Source organism: Pan paniscus, chromosome X (genome assembly GCF_029289425.2).
Source record: "Pan paniscus chromosome X, NHGRI_mPanPan1-v2.0_pri, whole genome shotgun sequence".
Classification (NCBI taxonomy): domain Eukaryota; kingdom Metazoa; phylum Chordata; class Mammalia; order Primates; family Hominidae; genus Pan; species Pan paniscus.
The window spans coordinates 25,994,120-26,016,877 of NC_073272.2; the positions used below are offsets into that span (position 1 = coordinate 25,994,120).

General features: G+C 39.7%; 1 protein-coding gene across 28 annotated transcripts in view; it reads left to right on the forward strand.

Moving 5' to 3' along the window:
- ZFX (zinc finger protein X-linked) overlaps positions 1 to 21,174 on the forward strand; it is a 70,239-nt gene extending 49,065 nt beyond the window's left edge. For 25 of the 28 annotated variants that reach the window (XM_063601789.1, XM_034950518.3, XM_034950521.3 and 22 more), the window contains 5 exons: positions 12,401 to 12,550; positions 12,787 to 12,930; positions 13,292 to 13,444; positions 13,974 to 14,114; positions 15,261 to 21,174. In XM_063601789.1, the coding sequence (XP_063457859.1) occupies positions 12,401 to 12,550; positions 12,787 to 12,930; positions 13,292 to 13,444; positions 13,974 to 14,114; positions 15,261 to 16,444 (1,772 nt within the window). In that variant the 3' untranslated portion in view covers positions 16,445 to 21,174. The remainder of the gene's footprint in view (positions 1 to 12,400; positions 12,551 to 12,786; positions 12,931 to 13,291; positions 13,445 to 13,973; positions 14,115 to 15,260) is intronic. The other 3 variants (XM_063601799.1, XM_063601800.1, XM_063601803.1) reach the window with 1 other exon arrangement.
- Positions 21,175 to 22,758: the final 1,584 nt, after the last annotated feature.

Here is a 22,758-nt window from a genome sequence, read left to right on the forward strand (position 1 = left end):
ATGGGGGTTTCACCATGTTGGCGAGGCTGATCTCGAACTCCTGACCTCAAGTGATCCTCCCACATTGGCCTCCCAAAGTGCTGGGATTACAGGCGTGAGCCACTGCACCCGGCCAAAAAACTGCTTTTGTTATATACTACGTTGTTTGGCTAAAAGTCACAATTTTCGAGAACCTACCAATGACATTACGTGAGGACTTATACTGTACTTCTCTTTCAGCTGTTTCTAATGGTACTTATCTATATGATTGTAAATAATACGCTTTCTTGATTTTTTTTGAGACGGTGTCTCGTTCTGCACCCAGGCTGGGGTGCAGTGGCGTGATCTTGGCTCACTGAACCTCTGCCTCCCAGGTTCAAGCAATTCTCCCTGCCTCACTCTCCTGAGTACCTGGGATTACAGGTGTCTGCCACCGTGCCAATTTTTTTTTTTTTTTGAGATGGAGTCTCGCTCTGTTGCCCAGGCTGGAGTGCAGTGGCGCGATCTTGGCTCACTGCAAGCTCCGCCTCCCGGGTTCACGCCATTCTCCTGCCTCAGCCTCCTGACTAGTTGGGACTACAGATGCCCGCCACCATGCCTGGCTAACTTTTTTGTATTTTTAGTAGAGACGGGGTTTCACCATGTTAGCCAGGATGGTTTCGGATCTCCTGACCTCGTGATCCGCCCGCCTCGGCCTCCCAAAGTGCTGGGATTATAGGTGTGAGCCACCACGCCCAGCGTGCCCGGCTAATTTTTGTAGTTCTAGTAGAGACGTTTCACGATGTTTCGCCATGTTGGCCAGGCTGGTCTCTTGTGATCTGCCCACCTTGGCTTCCCAAAGTGTTGGGATTACAGGCATGAGCCACCACGCCCGGCCACTTTCTTGATTTTTATTACTTCTGTTTTATATGTTCTTTCTTCACGTCCTGTTGTGATAGCTGACAATTTTGCTCACTTTTGTTCTCACCTCCCTTTCCCGTGACTTTTCATGATAAGTGTGTTACAATTTTTGGTTCTTTGCCTTTCAGAATTTAAGTAATACATTAACATCTTTATTTCTTGTTCCATCAAATGTGGACAGTATCTTTTGACTCCTGCTTTTTAAGATGAGGATATCAGTGCCTTTGCCCTCCACTTTCCTTGAGCTGTTCAGCCTACCTTCCAATCTATGTTTACTTTGTATTGTTGAGGCTGATCCATCTAAGTTTATTTTTTTTGAGATGGAGTTTTGCTCGTTACCCAGGTTGGAGTGCAGTGGCGTGATCTCAGCTTACCACAACCTCTGCCTCCCGGGTTCAGGCGATTCTCCTGCCTCAGTCTCCCGAGTAGCTGGGATTACAGGAATGCGCCAACACGCCCGGCTAATTTTTCTATTTTTAGTAGAGACGGGGTTTCTCCATGTTGGTCAGGCTGGTCTCGAACTCCTCACCTCAGGTGATCCACCTTCCTTGGCCTCCCAAAGTGCTGGGATTACAGGCATGAGCCACTGCGCCCAGCCAATCCATGTATGTTCTATAACCATTAGCCTTCCAATAAAGTAGAAAATCAGTACTCAGTGCTTACATTATTTTGATTGTGAAAATATCATTTGCAGCATAACCATTGATCACTTTGATTACATTTTTGCATACAGCTTTTTTCCCCTAGAAATTTTAATTGTCTCCTTTCCCCCTTGTATTACCTTTTTTTTTCTTTTGGGAGACAGGATCTTGCTCTGTTGCCCAGGCTAGAGTGCAGTGGTGTGATCATGGCTCACTGCTGCAACCTTGGACTCCTGGGCTCAAACAGTCCTCCTGCCTCAGCCTCCTGTGGAGCTGGGACTGCAGGCACGTGCTACCACACCCAGCTAATTTATTTTATTTGTAGAGATGGGGTCTCACTATGTTGTCCAGGCTGGTCTCAAACTTCTCGCTTAAGTGATCCTCCCACCTTGGCCTCCCAAAGTGTTGGGATTACAGGTGTGAGCCACCATGTTTGGCTGTAGGTTTGTTTGTTTGTTTGTTTATGCATTGTATTTTCATGCATGGGAGCCCTTTGAATTTGGAGATTTCCTCTAATAGTAGCCACTAGCCACATATTTGGCTAAATAAAGTTGTTAAAATGAATTAAACATACAGTTCCTGCATTGCACCAGTCACAGTTCAAGTACTCAATAGCTACATGTGGCTAGTGCAGAGCATTTCCTTCATCAAAGAAAGTTCTGTTGGTTAGCACTGATCTGCAGGCTCAGTGAAATTGCAAACAATATGATGTCTTTTTAAAAACTTGAGACAGGCCAGGTGTGGTGGCTTGTACCTGTAATCCCAGCGCTGTAGGAAATGGAAGTGGAAGGATTGCTTGAGGCCAGGAGTTCGAGGCCAGCCTGGGCAACACAGATCCCATCTCTACCAAAACAAAAACATTTATTTATCATATATTACAAGGCAATAGGGGCAGTTAGAGTAGAAATTGACAAAATTCAGAAAGAAGCTGAAGAGAAAAAAATATGATCAAGGTAAAAGCCACCAGAGAAGCAACAATAAGAAAAAATGTATCTTAGCATATAGCCAAGGACAGAGGGATTGGGCTTTAAGAAATCACAAAATGAAATTGTAAGAAAATAAAATTGTGAAAATGCTTATGGAGAAGAAGGATAGATATGGAGAAAGATAAAGGATACAAACACACATAAGTGAAATTCCAGAAGAGAACAACTAATGAACTAGAAAAATATTTATAATGGGAGATTTTTTTCCTGAAATAAAGATTAGGATCTTTCTTGTTCCAAGAAATTGTCAAAATGGTAAAACAAGCAAATCATAATCATACTGTTATTTAGTGAACTTTAAGGATCAAGAATTACAGGGACATCCACACACAAATGCTCAATGCTAGGAGACAGTGGAACAATGTCTGCAAAGTTCTGAGGAAATTGTAACCTAAGAGTTTTGTACTCAGCCAATTCATTCTTCAAGTGAAGGCCATGGACCAACATTTTCAAGTATTCAGGAATTCAGGGACTGTAGTACCCATTGGCCTTTCTTGACAGGGATGGGGGAACTATTTGGTATTGAATCTAGCAGATTAAAGGATCAATCAATAGAAAGAACCCTAGAATGGAGAAACTGATTTAAAAAAACTAGAAATGAGCAGTGAATTCATTTAATATAAAACTAGCTATAAAATATTTGGGGGAGTGGAGAAGTCAAAATGTTAACTTCCACATCTTTCACGGTAAAGTGACAGTAGATGCTGGCTCTAAAACTTATTTGTGTATTATAGGCAAAATATGGATGCTTTTATAATATTTTTTCTTTTATTTATTTTTTGAAGTGGGGTTTCGCTTTGTTGCCCAGGCTAGAGTGCAGTGGCACGATCATGACTCACTGCAGCCTTGACCTCCTGGGCTGAAGTGATCCTCCTACCTCAGCCTCTCGAGCAGCTGGGACCACAGCCCCATACCACCATGCCCAGCTAATTTAAAAAGTTTTTTAGAGATGGTCTCACTATATTGCCCAGGCTGAAGCAATCCTCCCACCTTGGCCTCCCAAAGTGGTGTGATTATAGGCGTGAGCCACTGCACCTGGCTTTGTTTTTTTTTTTTAGAGGGTTAAGAACTAATATCTTAATGACCAAACATTTACTTGAAGATTAGCATTCATATATTTAACGAATGAATGTTGCTTGCTTACTCTATATGCTGGGCAGTATTGTAGGCACTTGGAATACATTAGTGAACAAAACACAGGGAAGTTTCTTTCCCTTATAGACATTACATTCTAGCAGAGGTACACAGACATAGGTGAGTAATACAGCATATTATAAGGTGATGCGTACTTAGGGAGGTAAAAAGCAGTATAAGGAGGATTTGGGTTATAAGTATGGTCAGGGTTTTGCTGAGAAGGTAACATTTGAGCAGAGACTTACTTTTGAGACATCTGATAGACACCAAAGAGGAAATACATGTACAAATCTGAGTTATGGAGACAGGTCTAGAGTGGAGATGTAAATTTGGGAGTTGTTGGTACATAGATGAAATTTAAGCCATCAGACAGAAAGAGATAACCAAAGGAGTGATTGTAGACAAACTAAGACTAAGGACTAAGCCCTGGGGTTTGCAGCATTAGGCGGTAAGAGGAGGCTCCAGCAAAAGAGTGAGGAGGCATGGTCTTGGTTAGTGAGGTGAGAGGAAACCAAGAGGTTGGGTCAGGGGAGCCAAGTGAGGAAAAAAATCACAGAGAGTGAGCATCTGTTAGATGCTGCTGCTGCAAGTCACACAAGGGCTGAGAATTGGTCACAAGTGACCTTGATGAACAGTTTTGGTGAAGTTATGGGCAAAGAATGACCTGATTGAAGTGCACTTTTTTTTTTTTTGGAGGCAGGGTCTCACTGTCACCCAGGCCGAAGTGCAGTGGCACAATCACAGCTCACTGCAGCCTCGACCTCCCAGGTTGAGGTTGTCCTCCCACCTCAGCCTCCTGGGTAGCTGGGACTACAGGTGCACACTACCATGCCTGGCTAATTTTTTAATTTTTTGTAGAGATAAGGGTCTCACTTTGTTGCCCAGGCTGGTCTCTAACTCCTGGGTTTAAGCAATTCTCCTGCCTTGGCCTCCCAAAGAGCTGGGATTATAGGTGTGCACCGCTGCACCCAACCTTGAAGTGACTTTAAAGGATGAAATGAGGCTAATTTGAGAAATGGAGGTGGAGAAATGGGATCAAGAGTTTTTGCTTAGCCGGGCACGGTGGCTCACGCCTGTAATCCCAGCATTTTGGGAGGCTGAGGTGGGTGGATCACCTGAAGTAAGGAGTTCAAGACCAGCCTGACCAACATGGTGAAACCCCATCTCTATTAAAAATACAAAATTAGCCAGGTGTGGTGGCGCACGCCTATAATCCCAGCTACTTGGGAGGCTGAGGCAGGAGAATCGCTTGAACCTGGAAGGCAAAGGTTGCAGTGAGCTGAGATCGCACCATTGCACTCCAGTCTGGGCAACAAGAGCGAAACTCCGTCTCAAAAAAAAAAAAAAGTTTTTGCTCGTTTTAAGCAGGGGAGAAAGAATGGCTTGTTTGTATCCTGATGAGAATGATCCAGTAGAGGATGCAGGGAAAGAGAGGGGAGAGGTGCTCAAGCAGTGAAGAAGGGCCTTCAGAAAGAGGGGATGGGCAATAGGAAGGAACACAATGGTTTGTGGGAACAGGCTGAAGACAGCGTTTGTGGGCTTAGTTGCTGGTAGGTGGATTAGATGTGGTAGCAAATCTTCTCTTCTGATTGTTTGAATTCTAGGTGAAGTAAGAAGTAAGTGATGATGGGGAGGTGGTATTAGACATTTGAGGGGAGATGAGAATAGGGAAAAGAGGAGAGAACAGAAAGTAACAGAAAGTAGCAGAAATGGCTCACTGCAGGTTCAGGGTTATGAATTTAAAGTGAAACCATCTGCTGGGTGTGTGTTTGTGTTTCTGTGTGTTTCCAGCCACATTTAGCTACATAGGTGCTAGTGCAGAGGCAAAGAGGCAAATTGTAAAGTGTCTGATTGTGCCAAGCCTGTGTGATGAAACAAAAGAAGGGGTAGGGAAAGGGAATTGAGATCGTGGGCAAGGGAATGGGATCGACTTTGGAGTTAAAATTGTTTTGTTGTTGAGTTTAAATTCTAATGTTGTACCTTTGTTTAAAAAGAGCATGTTACAATATCTTATTTTCACAAAAAATTCTCTGTTCTTTCTTCCATCCTTTTATTTGTAGTATGCGTGGAGAAATGTCTAATGATGTGTAAATTCTGTTGATAGTTCCCAGTGGCAGGATTTTGAGCACATTTTCATTTCTTTCAGAAGATGAAGATAAAGGTCTGAGTTCTAAAGACAGGCACCTCACTTTCTCTTCCACCTCTCACTTAGTAGCTCACTGACTTTGGGCAAATCACATGCCATTTCAGAGCCTGTATTTCTTTATCTGGAAAAGATGAGAATCAGATGTAATAAAAAAAATGTAGAAATGCTAAGGAAATTACAAAATGCCATGCAATTGGTAGTTATTATTAGAAGTAGTCTTAATTTCCAGAAATTATGCTCTTCTATTTTGGAGAGGCCTTATTCTAAAGCTCTAGTTCTTCATTACTACATTAGGAGAAGGCACTTATGCAGGAATCATAGGTAGGATGACTCAATTTTATCGAAGCCTTCTTTGTCTGTTTTTAGAAATTCATTTTTAATAATGGTAGCTTTAAAATCATAGTGAAATTTTGAGTACTTAACAGGACCATAAAAGTGTCTTTTTTAAAGTAAATCATTCCTGTAACATTTCATATTCAGAATAATTTTATAGATTGAGTTAGTGGGATAAATGTTCAAGGTGAAAATCTGAAGGTGAATTATACTTATGTAATAGAATAGCTTTGCTACCAGGTAAGCTCATATATTTGGAATGTGTTTTCCCACACATTTGTGAAAGCAAACAAAGGGCTTTTACTCCAAGTTACAGGTAAAACCATGACATTTTGCAAGCTCTAAAATGATTGGATTTTCTAGTCATCAAAGGTTTAACCTGAAGGGTACAGACAAATTGACATGCAAAAACAACAAGCCTGGCCCTGTTCTTTGTAAACACAAGGACATTGGATTTTCCAGTACTTGTTAGAATCAGTTTTGACAAGCCTTGTCAAAAGAGGCCAGCTTTATCAACAACATCAAACTGTTTTGAGTTGAGTTATCCAAAGATGTTACAGATTTCTGCCTAGTTTGGTGATAACTTTATCCCTCCACTGCTATCTCAGTTTGAAATTCCAAACCACCTTTAAGAAAATAACCTTGGCCCAGTTAGCTGGGTATATCATAAAAATAGCTTTGAAAAAGGGTAAGTACATATCAGTCCAGAAGTAAGAACATTAATATTGACTCTTTCTCCCTACAAACCATTTTTATAAAGCATAATCAAAATACTTTAATTTAGATAGTTATGTCCAGCGTTTAGAGAACCTGTAGTTGTTTTCTAACTGCAAAGACTTTAACCAGTTGGACTCTTTAAGCCTTCATATCATTAAGCTTGTCCTGGATCACTCATTTTCTCTAGTTTCTTAAGCTCTTAACCCAGTCTGTTGTTTTCTCACTGATTATCCAAGTTCTTGCCTCCTGTTTCATACCTATGATTGAAGCCACCAGCCATGAACTACAACTTTCTGCATTATCACCTTCCCTGCTTCCCTAAACACAGCATAGCTACATTCTCATTCAAGTCTCAGAAGGATAGCATGTTTCTCTTCTATTTAAGGAAAATTCCTTCATCTTTGCTCCTAGTTTCATTTATCCCTTTTCCTCTGAGATCTGGATCCCAAAATTTCATCATGTCCTCTGGCTTCAGTCTCTCACTTTCTATTCCGTTTTCTCCCACAGACTGAGCATGCTTGAGTATTTTTATCTATTAATACTAAACGGAAAAGTCCTTGACTCTGCAACCCATTCTAGTTATTGTCCTTTTGTTTGCCTTTTTACATACTTGAAGAAATTCACATGTTCCATTGACTCCTCAGCCCACTCTAGTCTGACCCCCTACAGCCTTCACTCCACTGATTTTAACCAAGAACATCAGCGACCTCATGCTACTACGGTGGACATTCCTCCTCCATGTTCCTTCTGGTGTGGTGCTGCATTATTGCCATGCGCCTTACTAGGGTTCCTGCATCTTTTAACTCCCTAGCTTCCTTCATGCCCTTCTACTGCCCTCTCCAGCTTTCCCTTCTCTGGTTTATGAACTACTCTTGCCCCTCCCTTCAACTGTGGCATTCCCCAGGACTCTGTCCTCACACTGCAGATTCTCACTGCATGATGGCAAAGCTTAGTTAACACAGTTGAGGGCTCCCCAAACTGTGTCAGCCTTCCAATTTCAGACTTGAATATTAAGCAGCTGGCTTCACATCTCATTCATTCAGTGAATCGTTGATTCATCAATATTCTGATCATCTACCATCACCAGACTGGGTCTTAAAAGACTGAGTAATGAAAATACAGGTTCTGCTGTGTCAATGGGAAAGACGGGGAGAAAAACCAGACAGTGGCCACACAGTGAATCACATATTCCAAGAGAAGCAAGCAAAGGGTGCCATGAGCACAAAGCAATAGCGACAATCACTGGTTCTTAGGGCTTTTCAGGACGTTATTCTTAGGACCTTAAGTTAATCAAACATGCAGGAAGAGAGATCCTTTTCCTCATTTCTCTCACATTTCTTACCCCAGTCACTCAGTCACCTAAATTTAAACCCAGTTATCCTTGGCTTCTTCGTCATGTTGGGCTTTCAGTCAGACACCAAGTTCTACTCATTTCAGTCCCAAGATAGGCCTCAAATCCAGCCCACTCCGCCAGTTGTACTACCTCTGTCCTGATTCAAGGCCTCGTCATCTATCACCTGCATTACTGCAGTAGACTCAAGTCAGCTCCATGCTTTGATCTCATTGGATCTACCTTTCCAAGGCCAGCAAAAATGGGCACCTGACTTAGTCACTGCTCCGTGTGAAAGTCTCCCAGTCCTGCAGCAGATGTTCTCCAGCCTCTCATCAGAGTCCCAGAGGCAGGGCGCCCCTAAATCTGTCTCTATATAGCGGGTCCCAGCACTGCAGATTCTAATTCTGTAGAGCTGCTGGACTGGATGCTTTGTTTTGAAATTCCCTAAGAGATTTTGACACCTGACCAGATTGAGAAACCCTTGGCCTGCAAGGATAAAGTCGGAGCCCCTCTGCCTGTGCATGAGGCCCTTCATGACCTGGCTTCAGCTTAGCAGTCAGCTGCATTTCCTGCCATGTCCTGTGCCACCCTTTACCCTCACATTCCAGCAATATTGAACCATGCATTCCCTTACCATCATGCCGTTTTGTGTCTCCCTTCATTTGTCCCCTCTCTTTCTCTTCACCTGAGTGAGGTATCTTTCTTTTGTTCCCATGGCAGCAGTCAGTGCACGGTGATGTTTGCCAGTCATTTCAGACTCTCATCCTCTCATTTTCTGTATCAATTTATTAAAGATTGCATTAGAGAGTTCAACATTAATGTCATCTTACAATATACATAAATAAGCTTTAGCTTTTTTCTCATAAATGACCTTCATTTCAATTTATGTAGGAAAAAGTATAATTTATCAACAAGTCCATTTTTAAGTGACTTGTTTGGTTTTGAAACTGAAGGTATATTAAAATGTAGTTTGTTGATTAGTGATATCAAAAATAGACCAAAACAACAACTGCTTTCAGTGACCCAGAGTTTGGGATTCTTGAACTTTGCATTTGAAACAAGCTGATTAAATTTTATAATTTTTATGTTTGTAAATGACAAAGGTTTGGGGCTGCCATTTTCAAGCTTTTCTTTGCAAGTAATTTGGGATGTGGATGGTCTTGATTCTCAGTAAGTCAGAAGTTAAGTTGACAAATTGTCACTGTATTTTTGCTTTTTAATGTTGGCTTTTGAGATATTAGATTCATCTTGATGTTCTGTGTAAGAATTTTGATTAGGTAAACACAGTTTTTGGATCTGATGGAGATCACGACAGAACTTTGCAGAAGTATCATTTCAAAGACGTCAGAATCTGAGTTCTGTCTTGGTATAACTGGTGTAAATTACACAAGGGATGACTGTGAATTTTAAAAGTTATAGTGGTCAGAACCACCACCACCTAGCCTTGGTTGCAATACTGATTATGCCTGCCTGAGTCATGAGCACATTCATTTGTTTTCCACGAAAAGAAAGCATGTTTAGATAGTTAACGCTATTTTCTGATTTTTCAAAAATCACAGTTGCCTCTACCAATTTAAACCCCATGCTCCAAATTCCAGAAGTTGATGAGCCCTGATTGGGACTAACGTAGCTTGAGATCTGAATTGCGTGACTCCAGATAAGTTACTCAGCCTCTCTAAACTTCAGTTTGCTTTGCTGTAAAATGTAGAGAATATTGTACCACCTGCCTCACAGGGTTGTTGTATTAAGTAGTACTTACCATAATCACTTAGTAAATGGTAGCTGCATTATTATTACATTTAAAAATACTCACCTGTTTACTTGTCCACTTTGCCATAAGACTGTAAATTTCTGGAGCCCTTGACTTTTTCATATTTGCATCTCCAATACCTGCCTAGAGTCTAATGTAGTTGTGATTCACTGTTTGCTGAACTGAATAAAACAATGTCCATCCAAAAGGAAAACAGATATGTCTAGCAGAGGAACACCAGAAAGGGAACTAAAAGGGCAAAGGGGAAATGAAAAGGCTTGTTGTTGCAGGTATTACAGACAAGCTCAATGAGCCTTCTTTTCTGGGCCTCCGTCCTGCTCCCCTCTAGTTGGTCTTCCACCATGTCAGATAGGCCAGCTGGGCCTAGAGCAGAGAGAACATTGCTTCAGTGTTTCACTAATGGACTCAACATTGAAAAACCCAACTTTTTGTGATAAATTAAATTGTATTGGGTGCTAACTTTTCATTAGTCTTTGCCACACTTTTTGTTGAGCTAGACATAGCAGTGAGTGTCCATAAGTGACATGTAATGTAAGGCTACATTATATGGGGATTATGCTTTTGGTATTTATTCAAATCCAGAGTCTGTTATTTGAAGACACCATTTTTTGCAGCTTTATTTTCCAGGTCCTGTGAATAACAGGACACTTATTTTCTTGGCTACTTTGTAAAGTTTTAAAAAATGTGATGTTTGGCTGGGCGTGGTGGCTCACGCCTATAATCCCAGCACTTTGGGAGGCCGAGGTGGGTGGATCACTTGAGGTCAGGAATTTGAGACCAGCCTGACCAACATGGCGAAACCTGTCTCTACTAAAAATACAAAAATTAGCTGGGTGTGGTGGCGGGCATCTGTAATCCCAGCTTCTTGGGAGACTGAGGCAGGAGAGTCGCTTGAACCCAGGAAGCAGAATGAGCCAAGATTGTGCCACTGCACTCCAGCCTGGATGACAGAGACTCTGTTTCAAAATTAATAAATAAAAATAAAATAAAATATAAAAATAAATAAATGTGATGTTTGTTGTATATCCCGAGTCTCTACTATTGGAAATCATACGTACCTCTTTTTTTTTTAAATTTTTTTTCTCTTTTTCTCCCGTTCTGTCTCTCTCTGTTTGTTCATTTTTTTAACACATACAGGCTATTATACCTTCATTAATGAGAGCAATGGGTATATGAGAATATGTTTAAATTCACGTACTGCTGCATTTGCCAGCAAGGACCTAGACTCATTATTGTCATAAACTAAAGTTGTGTGTGTATGTTATGCATATTTACATTTAAGCAGATTGAAGCTGAATTTCCATTGACCAATCTCATTGCGGTGTACCTTTCTGGCAATCATGTTTTGATTATTTTCAAATGTATTATTCTATTGCAAATAGATCATATCAAGTGATATTCAAGAATAGTGACCACGAAGTACTGCTTATAAAATATTTATATGAAGACTATTTCTTGATTTTACTTCTAGGACATTCTTCTAAGTTTTTTTGTTGTTGATTTGAGACAGGGTCTCACTCTGTAACCCAGGCTGGAGTGCAGTGGCATTATCTTGGCTCACTGTAACCTTCACCTCCCAGGCTCATGTGATCCTCCCACCTCAGCCTCCTGAGTAGCTGGGACTACAGGCACATGCCACCATGCCTGGCTAATGTGTGTGTGTGTGTGTGTGTGTGTGTGTGTATATATATATATTTTTTTTTTTTTTGGTAGAGATGGGGGTCTTGCCATGGTGCCCAGCCTGGTCTCAAACTCCTGGTCTCAAGTGATCCACCCACCTTGGCCTCCCAAAGTGCTGGGATTACAGGCATGATCCACTGCACCTGGCCGGTTCTTTTAAGGTTTTAGTATTAGAAGATCTTTAATATAAGAGTGCTTTTACCTTATGGCTTAGCAAAGGCTGTTAAGTATATTCTTTTGTATTTACAGTTTTCTAGGCTACCAGGAGTTTTCTCTATGTATAGTATTTTTTGCTTTAATATCTGATTCTGTTTTTAGAAGTCTTTAGAAATGTATTTATTGAATCTTCTAGTTGTCTAGGTAAAATCCAATTTTATGTGAATCAAGTTAGAGATTATATTTGTAAAAGAACTTTTGCCGGGCGCAGTGGCTCACACCTGTAACCCAGCACTTTGGGAGGCTGAGGTGGGCAGATCACGAGGTCAGGAGATCGAGATCATCCTGGCTAAAACAGTGAAACCCTGTCTCTACTAAAAATACAAAAAATTAGCCGGGCGTGGTGGTAGGCGCCTGTAGTCCCAGCTCCTCGGGAGGCTGAGGCCGGAGAATGGCTTGAACCTGGGAGGCGGAGGTTGCAGTGAGCTGAGATCGCGCCACTGCACTCCAGCCTGGGTGACAGTGAGACTCCGTCTCAAAAAAAAAAAATTTTTTTTTTTTGCGAATAGTAACATTTTGTTTAAATATCTGTTACTATTTGTGATTTATTTCCTTCCTTTTTAGTGGATGATGCTGGCAAAATAGAACACGACGGTTCTTCTGGAATGACCATGGACACAGAGTCGGAAATTGATCCTTGTAAAGTGGATGGCACTTGCCCTGAGGTCATCAAGGTGTACATTTTTAAAGCTGACCCTGGAGAAGATGACTTAGGTAAGAAGAAGTGTTTAGACATTATACATCCTCATCCAAATGTTTCAGCCTGATTACTTTTGGGTTATTTAGATTGAGAACATTTGGAGTCTCTTCTGAAGTAACTTTTATGTAAGAATTCCAGTATAGTAATACCAAAGTTTGTAAAAAGTAATAAGAAAAGTATGTAAAAAGAAATAGGTGGAAATGCAGTTTTCAAATAAATTATTGAAGCTGTCGTCTTCCCTGGTTGATAGGTGGAACTGTAGACATTGTGGAGAGTGAGCCTGAGAATGATCATGGAGTTGAACTGCTTGATCAGAACAGCAGTATTCGTGTTCCCAGGGAAAAGATGGTTTATATGACTGTCAATGACTCTCAGCCAGAAGATGAAGATTTAAGTAAGTAGGTGGCCTTTTTGTGGGAGAAAATTTTATGTTTCTGGAGCTTTTAAGTGGCCAGTGTTTGAAATAAGTAGCATTATTTTAGAGATTATTATGCTACTACATTCCAAGGGAAACATCTTTGACTCTTTATATATGCTTATGATGTTGCTTTAAAACCAAGTTATGGTGAAAGCCAAGAAGTAAATGATTCATTCAACAAATATGTATTGAGTGCTTACTACGTGAAAGCTATGTTCTAGGTATGTAATATTTGGACCATCTTTCCATTTTGTCTATTAACTGAATTCAAATAAAAACGTGTTTCCTGTGATCTCTATAAACCTGGTCACAGAAGTTTTTGTAACTTTCTACTTAGATGTTGCTGAAATCGCTGACGAAGTTTATATGGAAGTGATCGTAGGAGAGGAGGATGCTGCAGCAGCAGCGGCAGCCGCCGCCGTGCACGAGCAGCAAATGGATGACAATGAAATCAAAACCTTCATGCCGATTGCATGGGCAGCAGCTTATGGTAAGTTGCCCAGCAGCTCTTAGCATTGAAGAAGTTGGTTCTTAAACATGAATCCATGATTGAAAAATGGTTTCTGTGGTCTTAGGTTTCAGAAGTCTGAAATACCAGTATCCTGTAAGGATTATTTGAATTGAATTAGAGTATAAAGTCTACTTTTTGTCTTTATTTTTAACAGGAATTTCCTTCATGTGTATATTATGTAGAAGGAAGTACTGCAAGAAGTACACAGGCTTTCAGGCTGAAAGTTTTCATCTTGATTATGTTTGGCCCATGACTTTTTCATTTTGGGAGACAACAAGGGAATCCATGGGGCAAAAATGCTGACATGTGTTTTTTAGCTTTGGAAGCTAGGCGTTTCCTACGGTCTCGCGATAATAAATGTGCTCATAAAACCCATGACCTAGAATGGGGAATTTCTGTCATTCATGAGTATCATGGCTTACTTTTCGTTGTTGTAGTTAATGAAGAATTCCTAATTCTTTAAAATTTATAATACTGTATAATTTTGTTTTTTAATACACATTGTTAGGTAATAATTCTGATGGAATTGAAAACCGGAATGGCACTGCAAGTGCCCTCTTGCACATAGATGAGTCTGCTGGCCTCGGCAGACTGGCTAAACAAAAACCAAAGAAAAGGAGAAGACCTGATTCCAGGCAGTACCAAACAGGTGAGGGCGCACGAGTTCCATGGCGCAGCGTGCTCTGCGAGCTCTCAGAGGAAACTCTAGTATGTATCCACAGGGGTGTCACAATGGCATTTTAGCTGCTAGACCATATATAGCTTTGTCTATTGAACTTGAAAATATAATTTTCAGAATTCAGTGATATTCATGAATGATTTCCTTGGATAAAAAGAAACAGGACATGGCTGAAACATGGATGAGAAAAATTGAAAACTTGGATGATTTTTATGTGTACATGGAATGAAATCCCTCAAATATGTTATAAACATTAACTTTTTAAATAAATTAATATATTTAGAGAATCTATGTCAGCATAAAGCAGGCATAATTTACAGAGCAGCAGGATAAGTACTTTAGTTCATATGACATTCCTATTCTTGTATGATGATTTGCATATTAAAAATTTTATGGGTATATTTAAACTTTGCTGTAAGTTAATGTAAGTTATGTTTTTTGGAATAAACCGTGGAAATTTTTGTCACCAAAGTTTATTTTTATGAATAATTTTCCACCAGTTTATTATTTTTTTTGAGGCAGAATCTTGCTCTCTCGCCCAGGCTGGAGTGCAGTGGCGTGATCTCAACTGACACTGCAACCTCTGCCCCCTGGGTACAAGTGGTTCTCCTGCCTCAGCCTTCCAAGCGGCTAGGATTACAGATGTGTGCCACTGTGCCCCACTAATTTTCATATTTTTAGTAGAGGCAGGTTTTCAGCATGTTACGTTGGTCAGGGTGGTCTCGAACTCCTGAGTTCAGGTGATCTGCCTGCCTCGGCTTCCGAAAGTGCTGGGATTACAGGCGTGAGCCACCGTGCCCAGCCAATTTTCCACCAATTTCTAAATTGCTGTAGGTTTAATCACTAATTGATAAAAGTTACATATTCATTAATTTTATTAAACTAGAGGGAGTGAAGGTGATACAGTCTTCATGAATGAAGTTTCCAGACCATTTTCTCTATGACTAGGTTGCTATATCTCTTGTGTTGAAAAACAGTAAAAGGAATGTTAAGTAGCAAATAGTCCAATTTAGGAGTCCTTGGCCAACAGTGGTCAGAACCCACACTTTATATTCGCAAAGAAACTGGAACAGAACTTGGTTTGAGCACTCATACTCCTTTCTTTTCCTTTTTTAGCAATAATTATTGGCCCTGATGGACATCCTTTGACTGTCTATCCTTGCATGATTTGTGGGAAGAAGTTTAAGTCGAGAGGTTTTTTGAAAAGGCACATGAAAAACCATCCCGAACACCTTGCCAAGAAGAAATACCGCTGTACTGACTGTGATTACACTACCAACAAGAAGATAAGTTTACACAACCACCTGGAGAGCCACAAGCTGACCAGCAAGGCAGAGAAGGCCATTGAATGCGATGAGTGTGGGAAGCATTTCTCTCATGCAGGGGCTTTGTTTACTCACAAAATGGTGCATAAGGAAAAGGGAGCCAACAAAATGCACAAGTGTAAATTCTGTGAATACGAGACAGCTGAACAAGGGTTATTGAATCGCCACCTCTTGGCGGTCCACAGCAAGAACTTTCCTCATATTTGTGTGGAGTGTGGTAAGGGTTTTCGTCACCCGTCAGAGCTCAAAAAGCACATGAGAATTCATACTGGGGAGAAGCCGTACCAATGCCAGTACTGCGAATATAGGTCTGCAGACTCTTCTAACTTGAAAACGCATGTCAAAACTAAGCATAGTAAAGAGATGCCATTCAAGTGTGACATTTGTCTTCTGACTTTCTCGGATACCAAAGAGGTGCAGCAACATGCTCTTATCCACCAAGAAAGCAAAACACACCAGTGTTTGCATTGCGACCACAAGAGTTCGAACTCAAGTGATTTGAAACGACACATAATTTCAGTTCACACGAAAGACTACCCCCATAAGTGTGACATGTGTGATAAAGGCTTTCACAGGCCTTCAGAACTCAAGAAACACGTGGCTGCCCACAAGGGCAAAAAAATGCACCAGTGTAGACATTGTGACTTTAAGATTGCAGATCCATTTGTTCTAAGTCGCCATATTCTCTCAGTTCACACAAAGGATCTTCCATTTAGGTGCAAGAGATGTAGAAAGGGATTTAGGCAACAGAGTGAGCTTAAAAAGCATATGAAGACACACAGTGGCAGGAAAGTGTATCAGTGTGAGTACTGTGAGTATAGCACTACAGATGCCTCAGGCTTTAAACGGCACGTTATTTCCATTCACACGAAAGACTATCCTCACCGGTGTGAGTACTGCAAGAAAGGCTTCCGAAGACCTTCAGAAAAGAACCAGCACATAATGCGACATCATAAAGAAGTTGGCCTGCCCTAACAATACTTCTACAGAACGTTTGTAGAGATATTGGCCTTGAAGCAGAAAATTCATTTTAAAGCCAATCAGTCTCGTTCACATACAATACTGTATATTGATTTATGCTGTGTACAAATAGAATTATTACTTCTAGTTGACTTTTTTTAATATACATTTTGCTCAGTAGTGTGTTCTGAATTCTATTCAGTTTGTTTAATAAATAGGGAAAACTGGCAACATGCTAGTTACTTTTAATAAAGTAATCCCTGATTCTATACCGAAGTTTTATATCTTAGAATTTTATATTTATTTAAATATTTACCTTGCTTACCTTGATGGTACTCTTCTAAGACCATTAACTTAAGGTAACTTTATATTGGTAACTCTGAAAGTATTCATGTTGACTCATTTTTTTCCCCATACATTTCTCACAATAAAATTGTCAGAGACATCTACTAATATAAATGGGAGATTTTACAGTCAGGTCTAATTATCATAACATGGAAGTCATTTACTTGTCTTGCTTAATATTTTCAGACCACTTGACAGTGAAAGTTTCCATTTGAGCTGTTGCGTCCCTGGCTTTGCTGAGTAAAGAGCAGTGGCTGGGTTCGTGTTTACTTTTCAAATATACTTCTTTTGGCTTTCTTTGGATTATTTACATCTTTTGTCAGCATAGCAAACTTTTAGAAAACCTTATTGAAAAATTGTGCTTGCTCATGTTGTATTTTGATTATTGTGTCTGTGCGGCTTCATCTTGGAATGGTTGTGTGCTACAAATGACACTTACTGAGGACTGCATTTTGGAATCTCCTAGAGGTAACTCATGGCTTATAGGATCTTTTGCAACTTTATGTATGTAAATGTACCCTGAATTATATATATACACATATATATCATGTACCTGTGTGTATTGCTTATTTTACATATTTATACACACAACCCCAAGTAGTAGTTGTTTAAAATCTATAATGAAAAGTATTAAATTTACAATAACATGAAAGATCCAGGGATGCATGAGAGAGCATTTTGTAAGTCATGCTCTTCAGAGAGACTACTCAGGTGAAGAATTAGAAGGAAAATAAGGACACTAGTATTTTTAAAGAGTAAAGATATTTTCTTTTAAATATCTTTGGTAATTGAAACATAGAGGTTAAGATGTTTCTAGGTAGAATGTTTTCATACAATTTCAGCTCCATGTCTTTATGTTTTTCTGAAAAGCAAATGAATATCCAGACATGACTCCCACAGTTCTCTTTGAGAAGCCTGAGAGGGAACTCTGTCTTACCTAGTGAGTGGGATGGAAAAGAAGTGATGGCTCTGTGGACCAGAGAACGGGTGCTAATTATGACTTCACACTCGGCAAGTTCAGGCTGATCTGTTATTTCTCAGTTATAGTTAGCAAACTTTAAAAACTTAACACTCAAGTTGGCTTTGATTAAAAGGTAAAGATGTGTTTTAAGTGGATAAGGAAAGTCTGAGGCCTTATTTGGAACATCACTAAGTCTTCCACAGGTTTTTTGTTTGTTTTTTGTTGTTGTTTTTTTTTTTCTTAAGATGGAGTCTTGCTCTGTTGCCCAGGCTGGACTGCAGTGGTGTGATCACTGCAACCTCTGCAGCTCACTGCAACCTCTGCTTCCTGGGTTCAAGCAATTATCTGCCTCAGCCTCTCGAGTAGCTGGGATTACAGGCGCCCACCACCACGCCCGGCTAATTTTTTGTATTTTTAATAGAGATGGGGTTTCACCATCTTGGCCAGGCTGGTCTTGAACCCTGACCTCGTGATCCACCTGCCTCGGCCTTCCATAGTGCTGGGTTTACAGGCGTGAGCCACCGCGCCCAGACACCACATAGGTCTGAATCAGTGTCATACATTCATAAAACACACTCGGTTAATTAGAACTTGGTTATGTTAAGACGAATCTTGGAGAACAGAAAACAGTTTTTGGGGTCCCTTCAGTTGGCTATTGGTCCGTATGCATCTAGCACATTGTAGGAGATTTAGAAATTGTCTTCCCACCCGATAGCTGCCTTGTCACCTCATTATGGTGCTCCATCCCCTGTGTGCTTAGGTTTTTACCTTTCATCTTTCTCTTTGCCATTGATGTTTGTATTCAAGAGTTATATTTTTAGGGTTAGAAATCAAAATATTTGGTGTTTGGCAAACCTCTGAAGTGCTAGACTGATTTAGTCTAGTTTTAAACCAAGTGCTTTAGGCAGGTGTGAACTCCAGCCCAAATGCCAGTCAAAGTCAAGGCATGGGTTTTCCTAGCCTATCTTATAGGAAATTCCTGTACCTTCTTGGCCCCCATAATGTGTTTTTTTTTTTTTTTTTTTAACTAACTTACAATTTTGTGATCCGTGATTCATTGCCCTGCGATTCTTGAAAGCTCTGTCTGTTTTTTTGTGAGAACCTTTAAAATCTCCCTTAATTTTTATTTTCCCAGAAATAATGTAAAAACACTTAAATGAAAGTGGAAATGTATTAATTTTAAATCCTATAAAATTAATACAGAAAATATAAATGATTGATTGGGTCATTTAACTATATTTTTTTAAATAAACTGAAAGATAAAGAACACAACACATTTTATATTTCTCTTACATACTCTGGAATCATACACAGTTCTTTTCTTTTTAAAGCACAACATTAAAACCTTTAAAAGGTATTTAAGGGTTTGGTCAAGTGAATATGATAAAACATACTTGTCTGTATAAAGAGAAAATGAAATTGTAGTCACTGTTATGTACTGACATTAGTTACAACCTAGTTTTAATTCTTAAAACAATTTTGATTAGCAAAGCTAAAAAAAATGGATGTTTCAGTTAAATGTTTTAAAGAGGTACAGATTTTTACAAGGACATAATATAAGTTATTGTTCTGTAGAAATATCCTATTAAATATTGTATGTCCCTCCCTCTGTACACTTTGTAAAGAAAGTAAAATACATAAAAAGAAAATCATATAGGGATGTGTGACATTATTGTAATTGTGTACTTGAGAATAACGTGCAAAAATAAAAATCAGAATATTTTCCTGTTATTGAATGTTTAGTCTATTTGATACCAGTACTAAGTTAATGCTTTTTCTCAAGGAAAAAAAATGTACAGTTTTTGTAAACCTAATAAACATCAAAAGCAGTGGATTATTTTCATCCCCCCATTTCTTAATTTCTTTTTCACAGCAGTGGAATGCAAAGTGCTTGATTGCTTTGAATTTTGTGACTCGGATGCAAATACTGGTAATATTTCAGTTCTGTGAATTTGCAAGTAATATTTCAGAGAAGTTAAGAGGTGATTGGTGAGTCCTTTGATGAGCATGTCCTTGGAATTCATTTTTTCTTTTATCTTCATAAAGGATTTGTTTTATTAGCATCTCCAATTCCCCTGAGATAAATTACTCATGCATAAAGTGGTTTTTGAGAGCACTTAAAGTTCATTTCAGTATTAATTTACAGCATATTTAATCAGTGGGGACTGTTACCACCTCCACAACAGAAATCATGCCCTCGAGTTACCCCACTGCGCCCAGTTTAGAGGACTAGTAGATGCTAACATACTAGGGAATGGTCATTGCCACAGTTAAAAATCGGCAGTTAAGTAAATGTCAGGAGTCAAAAGAGATAGAGTTGTGCCATCTTTGATTTTATAGACAAGATTCTGCAGTTCTTCCAACTGTATGAACAAACGTTTGCCTAATAGTTGAAACAATAAATTAAAATTTTAGGTAAATGACGAAGGGAATGTGGTGAATGTCACTGTCCAGAGCCATAAATCAGACAAAACCATACATAGCATGCTGGAAAACTTTTGTAATGGAACACCCAACAAATGACACCTAACCTGTCTGTGATCCAACAAGTCCGATAACATGCTGCTGTATTTGTATTCTCTGGGAATCTCAGTATTAATAATTTCATTTCCCACAAATTCTAGCATTCATGTAAGGAAAAACATGGCTAATCAATATCTTAAAGGGGCAATCTTTCAGAGCAGTGGTTTTCAAAGTGTGGCCGGACAGCATTGGCAGCATCTTAATCTCCTGGGACTTTGTTAAAGATGCAAATTCTCAGCCCTACCCTAGTCCTACTGAATTGGGAAACTGGCGTGGGACCCAGCAATCTTTGTTTTAACATGTTCTCCAAGTGATTCTGATGCCTGTTCAAACTTGGGAAACACTTTTAGAGCACTTGAGGAACCTAAAAGATGACTGGTTCAGCATTTTGTGTGGTAGATAAGAAATTATCACAAAAAATCAGAAATGAACAGTGAGAGAAAAATAGGACCCCAGACAGTTTATACCTTCCATTTGCTGTTTTAAAAGTGTGAGCCTGCCAAGTCAACAAGTATGCCTTTAGCGCACATGTAAATAGCCTGCACTTCCTAAATCTTGTGTGGCCTCCCATGGTTACATTCTTCAAAGGTAAACTGAGTTGAGAGGAAGATTCAGCATTTAAAAGAGAAGGGTTGAAAAAGATTGTGTGTGTGTGTGTGTGTGTGTGTGTGTGTGTGTGTGTGTGTGTGTGTTTAATTGGCCCAGGGTTACTTAAATAAATCATAACCATTTTGCCACATTCTGTAACTGTTTAGTTAAGGTCAAATTAAGTTTACCCTATGGATTTTGTTTCATCTTTTGTTTCGTGTATATACTGTTTGCCTTTTTCATAAAAATCTTGGATTTGTTATATATTGTTGCTGTTATTTTTGACATCTTTGCTATTGTAAATAAATTACTATTTTGTTTTAAGTTACCCTAGTGGAGTGTTGGCTATAGACAAGGTATATACTCGAAACGAGGAGACTTAAATCACACAGTTAATGAATTCCCAACTTGTTTGAAGCTGGAGGTGATTCGACTCCCTTCAGTGGTTCAACACTAATAATAGCACCAAGGAACATGTCACTGGTGCATATAGGCGTAGCATCTGTACCGACTTGGATTTCAAAATCATGTTTTGACCTCTGCGATGGAAGTACTCAGTCCATGAAGTTTGAGGTCAAAATCAAGAATTACTTTCCTTTACTTGGTTTTTCCTATTCAATTGGTCTCCCATGTTACTTGTATTGCTGGTATTGGTGGACACAAAGGATCTGGCATTACAGTGACCTGTCGAGACTGTAAAGCCACTAGGAGACTTGGCTACTAAAAACCTGCTCAGGACTTCTAGATGTTGTTTGGCTCTGTGAACTACCACAGAAGTATCTAAACACATTGACTAAAAGTATAGAATAGTTAACTAGACCTATATTATTTTGCTTTCTAAGAGGCCAGTTTCTGCTTTTAAATGCAGAACCCATTTCCTTTTGTCTGAGATTCTTTGAAATAGGAGGGGTATTGCAAAGCCATCTGTTGGGGTTTTGAAGGTTCTAGTCACCTGTCCTCCCCTCTTGAGTTCTAACCGCATTGAAGATAGACAAGAAACCACCAATTAAGTGTGCGATTTATTCTAGTAAGGCTGGATTGGGAGACCCAGAGGCTGAGATGAGTCTGTTTCCAATCTCTTTCCCTCCAATGTAGGCCTTGACTGATGCAGCCAGTCATTTGAAGGCATGGGGCCTACCTTCCACTCCTTTGTGAGCTATCAGGAGACTAGTTCTGTCATCAGAGAAAGGGAGCATCTACTCCAGCCCTCCCAGGCTAGAACACAGGAAAAGGGGGAGAAGAGTTCCCTTACATCATCCTAATAAAGGTTAGTCCAATTCTGGATTGCCCTCTGACATTAGCACACTAGCAACATGTGAGGTTTCGCCATTAGCCTTGCATGTTTGTGTCCACTTTTATTGATTTTTACTGTTCCCCCTTGAAGTGGTGGTTGTGGCAGACTTTCTAAAGTTCCTTTCTCTCAAGGCAGTATGCTTTGGTTGTTCTTCAGAAAATTAATTTTTAAAGGGCAAATGTACTTACTATACAAAGATGGAAATCTTGCAAGTTATTTTTATTGCATGCTTTCGTAACAAAAATTGGGAAAATGATCACCCACAAGGCCACCACCTTTATTAAAGGGATTGCTTGTCTTTGTTCTCTTCTAGTCTTAGTCCATACACATAAATCTTTTATCTGTCTTGTAACCACAATATCAATTCTATTCTGGGTTCAGGGATTTTCTTTTTCAAACATCAAATGTAATTCATGTGTCTACACCAGTATATGGGAGAGTTCGTTCCCCTCAACCTTACAAACAGTGGGTGTTACAGCTAATCTCACAGGTTAAAAAAAGAATATGTCATTGCTGTTTCAATTTGCTTTGACTGGACTCCTAGTGGGGTTTAATACTTGTATGTATATAATAGCACTTTAAGTTGTCGCTCTGATAAACTGCCTATTCAAATCCTGT